The sequence below is a fragment of the Pogona vitticeps genome, chromosome 1 (genome assembly GCF_051106095.1).
Source record: "Pogona vitticeps strain Pit_001003342236 chromosome 1, PviZW2.1, whole genome shotgun sequence".
NCBI lineage: Eukaryota > Metazoa > Chordata > Lepidosauria > Squamata > Agamidae > Pogona > Pogona vitticeps.
The window spans coordinates 165,815,817-165,828,150 of record NC_135783.1 but is presented as its reverse complement, the minus strand read 5'-3'; the positions used below and the strand labels follow the sequence as shown (position 1 = coordinate 165,828,150).

The 12,334-nt window shown below is 38.9% G+C and overlaps 1 protein-coding gene across 1 annotated transcript in view; it reads left to right on the top strand.

Moving 5' to 3' along the window:
* Positions 1-12,114, top strand: part of PTCHD4 (patched domain containing 4) — an 80,911-nt gene extending 68,797 nt beyond the window's left edge. The window contains exon 3 of the mRNA XM_020796733.3: positions 6,707-12,114. Within this exon, the coding sequence (XP_020652392.3) occupies positions 6,707-8,340 (1,634 nt within the window). The 3' untranslated portion in view covers positions 8,341-12,114. The remainder of the gene's footprint in view (positions 1-6,706) is intronic.
* Positions 12,115-12,334: the final 220 nt, after the last annotated feature.

Below are 12,334 nucleotides of genomic sequence, written 5' to 3'. Positions count from 1 at the left end.
CTATCATATCAGGTTTTCTGCTTGGTCTGGGCAGTCCTTATATTCTCTCCTACAGTGGACCCTTGACTTACAGACGGCTCGACTTACAGACTTTTCAAGTTACAGACTTCTCTGGCTGCAATATTTAGGTTCGACTTACAGCCGGAGAATCGACCTACAGACCAGAAAAAAAAACAAAATGGAACAAAAGCAGAACAAAAACGGCCGGTTACGGATTAATCGACCTACAGACTTTTCGACCTACAGCCACTGTTTCAATATGGATTAATTCCGTAAGTAGAGGGTCCACTGTATTTCCATAGACCTTTGCAAGGTGTTCTGCAATTTGTCCATATATTCTATTATAGATTCTGGGTCACCCTCTCTATGGTCTTTCCAATTCATATGGAGCAAATCTAGAGGTCCTTGCACCCCTCCCCCCATCCTAGTAACAGCTTGAAAGGACTGTATCTGGTACTTTCTTGTGGAATACTCCTATAGGTATACAACAGAGGTTGTACCTTGCAATCCCAAGGACTTAGGTTCCCTGCCACATAGGCCTTGATCATACATACTAATGTGCCATTAAATTTCTCAATTAACCCATTAGTCTCAGGATGATAAGGTGAAGAGTTGCCATGGAGACAGAACCATGGTTACAGCCTCCTTCAGTGGCTTCCACTGGTTTTACACAGTAAACTTTTTTGGTCTATAATCTTTTCCATTTTTGTTTTTCATATAACTTGATTGAACTGCCCAAACTTACTGCAGTTATAACACTGTCTGTAAGTCCTTCAATCATAGTCAGGAGATATGTCAAACTTTTCTTTTGGGTTCATTTGCTTCTACGGACTAGGCCCTGGCAACTTAGGTGAGGTACTAAGCTGGCCATCTTTCCATGACATTTTACTGTGGTAATTTTTATTGAAGGGTTACTTACTGTTGTCCCAGTTCTGCCTGTAAAATTTTACCTCAGAAAACTTAGGATCTCTAATCTCACTAATGGAATCAGCATATTCAGACGCCTGTAATACATTTTTAGGATTTCTGTCTTTGATTAAATAATGCAATTCCCCAGGCAAACTGGAATAAAATTGTTCTAAACCAGCCACATTTTTCATTTGGTCTAAAGAAGTGACATTTTCATGTTCCATCCATTTGTCCAAACATTGAACTAATTTAGCCACCACTTGGGCATAAGATTCTTCAGGCTTTTTGGTAAGGAAATGAAATTTTCTTCTCAGGTGTCCTGCATTTATGCCAAATCTTCAATATACCATTTTTTATAGGCCTCAAAATCTCTAGTTTGCTCCAGAGGCATCTGAGAATACACATCAGCTAAATCTCCACTTATTTGTGATCTCAAAACTATCATCCTTTCATCATCCTCAATCTGAAAGTCTCAGTCTCTGAAATGAAATCAGGAAAGATTCAGGGCAATCTCCTTTCCTATATTGGGGAAATTTCTTTAGGTTGATTTTTGAGAGATTTCCCTCACTAGAGTTGTTGTTGTTATTACTATTATTGTTCTGAGCAGCAATTTCTAATTGTTTCATCTGTATTTAAAATTCTATTTCTCTTTGTCTTAATTCCATTTGTCTGTCCTCAGCCTTTTATCTGGCCCTTTCTTTCTCCATTTCAAAATCTATTTCCTTTTGTCTGGCCTCAGCTCTCTCCTTGAGTTCTAATTCCCTAGCTCTATCTTCAGCCCTCGCTTTCTCCAATTCTAATTGGTTTTCATAGCTAGCTCCTTTTCTCTAAGCTGAAATTCCTGTTCTAATTTCCATTTCCAACAGACTCTTCTTCAAGTAGCTGAAAGTGGTTTTGTAGTTCCATCAGTGAAAAGTGTCTTCTCCTTCTTTTGCTCCTAATGGTGATTCTTTTTCATGGTGGTTCCTCCACTGTGTTTGTAACCTCTACAGCATTTTCCTCCATTGCAATGTTTTTTTTAATTTTTCTTCCATCAGCAGTGCCCCCTCTGACAGAGTTCTATCAATGTAGGCTCCATCTTCCCTTATAGCCTTGAGTGTGGCTACTTGCTGCTCCAGGTCTCTGACTTTCTCTTCTAACAGTGTTACACGTATACAACATTTTGCACTCAGGAACAAAGATAAACATAGCACAAACTTGCCAGGTAACCACAACTGAGTTGTCTCTGCCTTCCATAATCCCTTCTAGCTTTTTTACTTTGAACTGTTTGTTTAGGATACCTGTCCCTCTTGTTCTGTTAGTTTAAATGTAGTTGTAGATATTCCCAAGAAATGAAAAAAAATGTTTGGGGCTTCCCCCTTGGCCTCACCCAGTGAACTCCCATGGCAAACTCCCTGTTTGCTATCCTGTTCATGAGCTCTTGTCGCAAGCTCGCTGGGTCTGCCTTTAGCTTTATTTGTCAGCTGTGCTCTGCCCAGAATCAAGAATCAAAAGGCCCTCCCAGAACTTACAGCTGCTACTTATAGCCCTCAGCAGTAATCAGGACACTCTCCTTTCTGTTACGCCAATCACATGACTCTTCCTGTTAAGGACACACCCCTTCCTGTTCTGCTAAGCACACGGCTCTTTAAGTAAAGTACATGGTGCTTCTGTCTGGCAATTCCTTGGAATTACTTCAGGCCCTTTCTTGCTGTTACTTAGAAAAATAAGCCACGTTTGACTGCTCAATAGTAAAAATCCTCTTATCTAGCTACACAGATGATATAACTTTTAGAGGCAAACTGACCCAAGTTAAGAAATCACCAGAGACAGTGATTTCTTGTACAAAGTTATTGTACATTTCATGCTTAATTACACAGTTCAGTATCCAACAGAAAATGTTTATAGTGTTTTCTTATCTTCACTTTCCGAAGTTACACTATTTGTGTTACAACAGCATAATGAGGCAAGCAGATATAGGCCATTATCTATAAAAGCATGCAATAGTCACGGTAAGTCAGAACTGATTTGACAATACATTGTTGTTAATTATGGTAAGGAAGAGATTTGGATGTGGGGTTTTTTCAGCAGAGTTATTAATGAAAACTTGTATTTTGTGGCAAAAACTATTTTCTGAGGAGAAATTGGTTCCTGCAAGTTAAACATTTTTTAAAACATAATATAACTTTTAGAAAACAAAAACCATGGTGGTTGGGTTTTGGTTTTTGTTTGTTTGTTTGTTTGTTTGTGGGTTTTTTGCAAAATCTACTTCTGTACCGTTTTCCTCATAAGAGGCCCCCAAACACACAAAACTCTCTTAATCTCATCAAAATTTTAGAATTTGAATAAAATAAGCAAAAAATTTGCTTCCCTCTTTCACACACTGAAGTGCTCCATACACTCCTAGCTCCTCAAAAGTATATATACTGTATATTACTTGTCAGCTCGGCTTCATAACTTTCTGGAGAAAACAACCAAATTACTTTCATTTCACTTAGTGGAATTTCATTTCACCAGCCTGGACACGATTGCCTACTTGTTTAAAATACAAAGCTTTCTGAAACAGCTGTATAATATGAACTGAATGGAGGATTTAGCATAAGACACTGCTCTCTAATTTTCATTTCCTGCATTAGACTGGATGGCCTGAAGGACCACCTCTGATGTCAGAATTGCTTGTATTTACTGTGCATTTTGTGCTGAAACATCAACCATCAATACAGCAGTTTGATGCCACTTAAACTCCATCTTATAGAATGTAGGAATAGTACTCTGATGAGGCACTTGAAATTTTCTCTTTCAATCAGTGAACTTGTTGTTGTCATGTGACATCAAGTCACTTCTGACATATAGTGACCCTATGAATTAATAACCTTCAAAATATCTAATTAATAGAATATTGACGGCTCTGCAGGGCGGATCCATAATTACTCCAATTTCTCTTTCTTGCCTTGGGGTACAGATAGCAAAACAGATGTGAAACTGGCAAGGTGGAATGGGAGTGAGAGAGCAACAAAACCTGGGAAATTTATGCTGGGAGTGAAATGTTCACTTTTGTTAAGTTCATAGGTAGGTTTGAGCAAAGCACAGAGATTTCCCCTGAATTTTTGGAGTGAGCCACTTTCCCCCCACTATGTGCATGAGCCACTCCCATTAGTGTTCACTGTAAGAGTCAGGGGAGCATACTGTAGTTTCTGACTACATGTTTACCTCTGCAGTACGAGAAACGATGTAGCATTAGTCCTACTTGTTCCATTCAGAGACCTGCATAACATTATCACACATTCAAATCCACACTGCACTTCCGTCCTATAATGCTGTAGTTTTTGGGAGGGATGATGCTGATACAGAAATAAGTTTTTTGAGGATTTCTCCCATCTAAAGTAACCATCTAAAGGACTCAGAGACCTGGGTTCAAATTCTGGTTCTGCCATGGAAACTCACTGGGGAGGGGGAACTAGCCACCTAGAGTGGTCTTCACTGACCAGATAGGCGGGATAATAAATAAATAAATAAATAAATAAATAAATAAATAAATAAATAAATAAATAAATAAATAAATAAATAAATAAATAAATAAATAAATAAATAAATAAATAAATATCTCACTTACTTTGAAAGCCCTATCAGGATCACTATAAGTCACCTCCAACAGCACCACAAAAACAAAATAACCCAGGGCACCTGAAATTGCCCAAAGTGGGCATGAAGTTGCCAAACTGCATGAATTCCATGCTATTGAATTGAGATCAAAATGGACAATCAGTGGATGAGGCAGAACCAAGCAATCTCTTTTAACAGGTGACACCTAATATCTGTGGAGAATTTTCGTTAAAGCAAGAGAGGAATTTGAGACTTTTCAAAGTGGTCAGTCTTGCCAACGAAGAACTCATGGATATATAAAGAGACCTTTGGGTAGTGTGGGCAGCATATAAAATAAAGAAAGAAAGAAATGGTTCTGGCCTAAGCAGTTCTTTAAAATTGTTTGCCTTGTTTATTGCCTCGATATTTTTCTTGGTATCATTAGGCAGGTAGGCGGTTTGGTAGGCATGCAGAATCTGAAGGCCTGTTGGGATTGCAAACAAACAGCATTCTGGTCCTATCAATTCATTCTTAAAGGACAATATTTAAACTAAAAACAGTAAGTATACAAATACTGTAAAGGATAAAAGGATAAAACAAATACTACTCTGGAAAATGATGAACAAAAGTAATACTAAAAACACATTCAAAACAGTAATTCATAACTATCAATTTAAAAATCCCATTGCCTGAAGATTTTTGCCTGCTTGCTGAAGGACAACAAAGGTGGAGTCAGTCTGGCGTCCTCATTTAAATCTAATCTAGTTTTTTTACATATTATATTTTGTATATAAATTAAACAAATAAGGAAGAAGAACGTACCCTTCATTTCAAAATATCCTGTGCTGCCTGCAGTAGCTTGTCTGCAGTACAAATTATACATCAGCACAAACAAGTATTGTGGCATAAATCCTGCTTTTGCATTTTCTTTTTTCACTTTCATAGTGAAGTTGGAATGGGCCTACAAGGCCATCAAGTCCAACTCCCTGCTCAATGCATGAATACAATCAAAGCATATCTGCCAGGTGATTATCCAAGTTTTTCTTGAATGCCTCCAGTGTTGGACCAGACGTAACTGGTTCCACTGTTGGACTGTTCTAATTGTTAGATTTTCCTGATATTCAACTGAAATCTGGCTTTCTGTAACTTGAGCCCATAGTTTCCTGTGCTGCACTGTGGGATGATCGAGAACAGATCCTGCCCCTCCTCTATATGACAGCCTTTCAAGTATTTGAAAAGTGCTATCATATCTCCTCTCAGTCTTCTTTTCTCAAGGCTAAACACGCCTGATTCTTTCAGTCTTTTCTCATAAGGCTTGGTTTCCTTTGAACTTGTTCCAATTTGTTAGCATCTTTCTTTTTCCGAGGTGCAGTACTTTCCACTTATCCCTGTTGAATTTCACTGTGTTGTTTTAGCACAGTGCTCGAGCCTTCTTTCACTGCTTGCTTAACTTGGGAGGGCAGATGAACATTCATCTGGGAGAAAAGAAGCAGCGCCACAAAGCTCCAGGGGTCATCTGGAGGGGTCCAGTGGTCCTGATCCTGACACAGATGACCATCTGGGGCACGTGTACACTGAAGTGAGCTCCATTAAACTCAGTTTGTCTCACTTATTAGGAAATATAAAAGCTGTAAAACGTATTACAAATTTTGAATAATTTAAAATTACCCGTTTCAGAATTGTAGTCCCATCAAACAAACAGAGAAATACCCAGCCTTCCTCATGTGTCACATCCGGCCATAATAAGTACAGATAAAAAAAGAAGTCACCTTGGTCTTCCTTTTGTTTCACGTAGAATCCTGGTTTGCTCTGAGTCCTAAAAATGAGATAATTGGCCCCCTCCTCCCATATTCCACACTATCAGAAAAAAATGATTAAGAGGGTCAGGGCTTCTATGCAATTAATAGTTGTGTAGAAAAGGTAAATTTCAACAAGTATAGGTTCTATGACAGTGAGATCTTTAGAGACCTCAGTGAGTGTTATTTGCTGAGTTACAGTCTCACACTGGCATAATTGTAATTTCTGTTAAGGCAGAAGGACTAGAAAGAAAACAGGTAAAGAAAACTGTCAGATATTACCCAAACAACAGACACCACTTATTCACATGAAAATGTTATGAACATACTACATCAGTTATACAAAGATGTATAATGCTCACTCGTAAGTGCAGGTAAAGAAGGGAATGTGATAATCAGTGAAAAGGAATTAATATATCTCCTCATTGTCATTGCTTTAGGTCATGGAACAAAAGGAGTGTTTGAACTTCTGTCAGGATGGCGCCGAACCCGAGAACACTTGCCATTCAAAGACAGGGTTGCAGATGCCTACTCTGATGTAATGGTCTCCTACACCATGACAAGCTTCTTGTATTTTATAGCCTTTGGCATGGGTGCCAGTCCTTTCACCAACATTGAGGCTGTGAAAGTCTTCTGCCAGAATATGTGCATCTCTATCCTGCTGAACTACTTCTATATCTTCTCGTTCTTTGGCTCCTGCCTGGTCTTTGCTGGACAGCTGGAGCAGAATCGTTATCACAGCATCTTCTGCTGTAAAATCCCTTCGGCTGAATACCTGGAAAGGAAGCCTGTTTGGTTCCAAACCATGATGAGTGATGGCCATCAACACACCTCACATCACGAGACCGACCCATACCAGAATCACTTTATCCAACATTTCCTACGGGAGCATTACAACGAATGGATTACCAACATCTACGTTAAGCCATTTGTGGTGATATTGTACCTCATTTATGCTTCTTTCTCCTTTATGGGCTGCTTGCAGATCAGTGATGGGGCCAATATTATCAATCTCCTCTCCAGCAACTCTCCCAGTGTGTCGTATGCTATCATTCAACAGAAGTACTTTAGCAACTACAGTCCAGTGATAGGCTTCTACATCTATGAACCTCTTGAGTACTGGAATGGCACTGTGCAAGATGACTTAAAGAAACTGAGTGAAGGCTTCAACACACTATCCTGGCTTCAGCAGTACTACCAGTATCTGAAAGCTGGGAACATTAGTGCCACAAACAAAAGTGATTTCCTTAGCATCCTCCAAAACTCGTTTTTAAGGAAGCCAGAATTCCAGCATTTCAAAAATGACATCATTTTCTCCAGGGCTGGCAATGTGAATAGCATCATTGCTTCCCGCATGTACCTGGTAGCTAGGACTAGTGAAAAAACACAGAGGGATGTTATAGAGTTGCTGGAAAAACTAAGACCACTGTCTCTGAAGCAGAGCATCAAGTTCATAGTGTTCAACCCAACCTTTGTCTTCATGGACCAGTACAGCCTCTCAGTAACTATGCCCGTCTTGATTTCAAGCTTTGGCATCTTGCTGGTGTTGTTACTTACCTTTTTCCTGGTTATTCATCCTCTGGGGAACTTCTGGTTAATTCTCACTGTCACCTCAATAGAATTAGGTGTCCTAGGCTTGATGACTTTATGGAATGTAGACATGGATTGCATTTCTATATTGTGCCTTATTTATACTCTGAATTTTTCCATAGATCACTGTGCACCCCTGCTTTACACATTTGTACTAGCAACTGAGCACACTCGAACTCAGTGTATAAAAAGTTCACTCCAAGAACATGGAACAGCAATTTTGCAAAATGTTACTTCTTTTCTTATTGGGTTGGTCCCTCTCCTTTTTGTGCCTTCAAATTTGACCTTCACACTGTTCAAATGCTTGCTGCTCACTGGCAGTTGCACACTTCTGCACTGTTTTGTTATTCTACCTGTCTTCCTAACATTTTTCCCACCTTCCAAAAAATACCACAAGAAAAAGAAACGGGCCAGAAGAAAGGAGCGGGAAGAAATTGAATGCATAGAAATTCAAGAGAATCCTGACCATGTGACTGCAGTCTGAACGTCGGACAAACACATGTGGCTTTTTTAAACTAAGAAAAAATGTTACACAGAGAGCTGCAGGGAAAATAGAGTAAAGAGCTCCACTGCTTGTGCTGGCCCGTGGCGAACAAGACAACGGAAGCCCAGGAAAGGAGTATGAGACACATGGAGGTGAAAGTATTGTTCAGATAATAAAATAATAAAAAAATAACCATTTTTAAAAAGGAAAAGGAAGAAGAAAAAGAATGGAAAAGAGAGAAAAAACACTTCAGCCCCCTCACTTTTAATTGTATCACTTTATGAAGGCAAATGTTTATTGGCAATTTTATCCAAACATACCAACCACAACACAAATGAAATTACTACATTCGGTTAAGTTACAGAATTAAAAAAAAAAGTCACAAAGGTTTCAGACCAGAAAAGGCAAGAAGAATACACAGGAAAAAGTATTTATGGCTATGTTGCTGATTATATTTTTAAAGGTGTTGGCCTAAGTAAAACCTATGCAGCTGGGTGGTAGATATTCAGTCAGTCTAAGCCAAAGTACTTCATTGCTCTCGTATACCGTTCTGAACTTATAGGCCACAGCTGGAATTTGTGCCATTTTTTTTTCAGAAAAGGGAATTGATGCCCTCCTAAAATGTAAGCACAGTATGTGTTGGAAAAGAATTCGCTAGATGACTTTAGCTTCTAGAAATCTGGCATTGGATAATGCTCTCTGTTTCGTTATAGAACCCCTGAGAACCAGTGATTTTATGGTACAGTATACTTGAATTTTGTGAAATATCCCAGGTCTCAACTACTGCAGTACTCTCTATAATTACTGCAGTGCTGTCCTTTTGCCTCCTACACATTATCTGTACCAACACAAGACCCAGAATACTAATCAGGCAGATGTGTCAATAGATCACCCTCCATAGGCACAACATGGTGACATTTTGTGCCTGAAATCAAGTCTTGAGCACACAGCAGTTTTATGTGTCACAAATGAGGTTCAAAGCAAAATTATACCATTCCACTGTTAAAATATTATCCAAACTGCATGCGTTTTACATCTTTTTTTTGGCAAACTGATCGACTAACTATGCCTTTTGCCACAAGAAAAAAACAAACAAACCCAGTTATGTTTTATTAAACATAAAAAAGCCAGGCTGCTTTGGGAATTTTTTTTTTATAAAGCATTAATGTCAAATGCCTCATAGAATGTCTGTGGCAAAACAAAGCTTTGTAGCTGTTGCAAATTACAGATTAATGCAGTAAATCCGTTTCTTACTGCATGAGACTAGATTTATACTGTAACAAAAGGAGAGTCCTTACTTTACAGAATATTCATATATACAGTAGAAGTGCAGCAGAAGGGATGGAAAGAGAGTGATCCAATAATATCCAGAGAGAGTGTGAAATTCCACCCTGTGTTAAGCCACATATTTCTCTTTTTCAAAAGCATTTTAGAAAGCGTTTGCATTATGCATTCTTTGGTGCATCCAGCCTTGCATAAAGAAGAAATGTCTTCCTGAAAAATGTATTATGTATCTTATGATCATTGTTTAGAAGAAATGTGAAAGGGAATGTGGGGTGGAGTTGTTACTGATTCCTTGCAAAAGAAGTCTGTTTAGTTTTCATAATGTCTTGATCTGGAGGCAGCTGTGCACGTGAGAAGGGATTAACCCAGTGGTCAGCAGCATCTTCCCTTCCTTCTTCCACTGGCATGTAAGTAATTGGTGCAGAGGAACCTGTAAGCAAAGATGGGGGGAGGGCAGGAGAGGGATGCCAGCAGGAGTATGCAGGTGAAAGATGTTCATGGTCCTGCCACCAAAGTTAATGGCTACTCAATTCTTCTGACAAGCAAGGGGGGGGAAGGGTTCTGTGAATCTCTACACTGATCCAAACTACATGTTCTTTGTTAAAGCAGATAATCCTGTTTCATGGTACCAGTGCTATAAAGAGATTTTGGTTAGCTAGTTACCTGATCCAAAGCCATATTTTCCAAGAACATAAAATATTATACTGATTCAGAACTTGGGTTTATTTAACCCTAATTCTGAACCTTGGTGGCCATTCTATGATTTCAGCACATGTATTATTTTGATTTGGGGATAACAAAGATTGGAGACAGAAATTTCTGCATGGTAAATAAGCCTTCTGTCACAGAATGGTTGCTCCTCCCTCTGACATGTTGAGGGAAATTACCCTATACCACCACATGGTATATGCCAAAAATTTGCATTTTCAGAGAAACGTCTCCCAAAATATACAGTAGCTGGTATAAAGATCTCCATGAATATATTCTGTTACTTTCAAAATTATTCCTGTAATAAGACTCCCATGGGGATATCACTGGTGAGTTTCCATTTCACTGGCACAGAGGACCTGGTTGGAAAGGGAGAAGAACTGGGTAGACATCATGAGCAGGTTGACATACGTCAGTGGGCGCTATTTTCCAAAACAGCTCTCTTCTAACCTCCTGCAGCATGACATTCTCATGAACTATGGCTCCTTTATCCATAAAATGCATCTCAGACTAGAGGCTTCAGTCAGAATAAAGCCAAGGGTAGCACATTCAGAAGATTGTCAGTGACATTTGAGTGGGGTGGGGTGAGTTTATATTAAAAATGTAAAATGAAAGTCTTCAAGTCCCTAACAGGCCAGGTTTACAGTACATTCGATGACATGACAAATATCTGCTCATGAGAAAATAGGCAGATCCACTATTTTACACTCTAATGTGTAAACCCTTTAGATGTGGTATGCAAGTAAGAGACCTGAGATTTCATGGAGTAATATTACTATATTTGCTTCAAACTAAAGCACAACAGCCCTGCTCTATTTGAGGATATCTGTGCCCCAAAGTCCTGTGCTGGTCAGCATCACTGGATGTATCTATCCATCAGCATCATGCACCCCTGTTTAAAGGGGACTCTGAAAATTGACATGGGAATGCTAATGCCAAAGAATCAGATAATTTGTCCTGCCTACAGAGCATCACAATTTGCTTTGTCAAATGCACCAGTAATGCATATTAGATTCCTATTGGTGTACACTATTATGCATAACATCCTCAATATTATATTACAGCTCAGGGTTCTTTTTTTCTATGATGACAGACTCCTCCCGCATTTTTGTGTTGCCATTGTTTCAAAATGTCCAGATAAGTATGACAGCCTAAATCACAATAGCAAATAATTGTTTGATATTTCTGCACAGAATGAGAACATGCACGTGAATGACGCTTAGTGGTTGAGAGACAGCACGTGACATTTCATGCACAGACAGTCAGAAGCCACAGGAAGAGAAGAGTCAGAGTCCATCAGTATCAGTGTGAGTGATCAGAGGGACTTCTTGATCATGTTTCTTCTTTGATTTCTGCTAATAAAACCTTTTAGTTATTGTCAGGTAAAGTGACTTTTCAATATTATTTCATAACAATACATTTTGGTTGAGCCTCAGAATGGATTCTTGGCTGAATCTGAAATGTTAAAGAACTGATGATGTTGATGAGGCTGCGTCTTGTTCAAAGCAAAATGAAGCTTTTCCCAGTCATCTTGAAAAGTGTCGCCATTAGAGGAAGGAATATCTCTAGTACTTCACGTGTCCGGGCCCCAAAGACAGGCAACTACCACAGTGTGTTACAAGTTATTGTCCAATGAGGCCATGAAACTATCAAAATTGTGAAGTCATCTCAATATTAAACATACACAACATGCCACAAAGAGTATCAATTTTTTCAAAAGTAAGAAAGAGCTTTGGGAAAGTAAGAGAATGGCTTTTAAAAGGCTACAACTGGTTGTAACAATGAAAATACAGTGAGGGCCTCATTTGAAGTTTTTCAACTAATGGCAAAAACCAGGAAACAGCATATAATACCTGGAGAATTTATATAACCTGCTGCAAAAATAATGGTTTCTGCATCGATCAACGACAAAGCTGCCAAGGACCTTTTCTTAATACCTTTGTCAAATGACTCAGTTAAGAAGTGAATCAATGGTTTGCCAGCCAATATCAAGGAACAATTA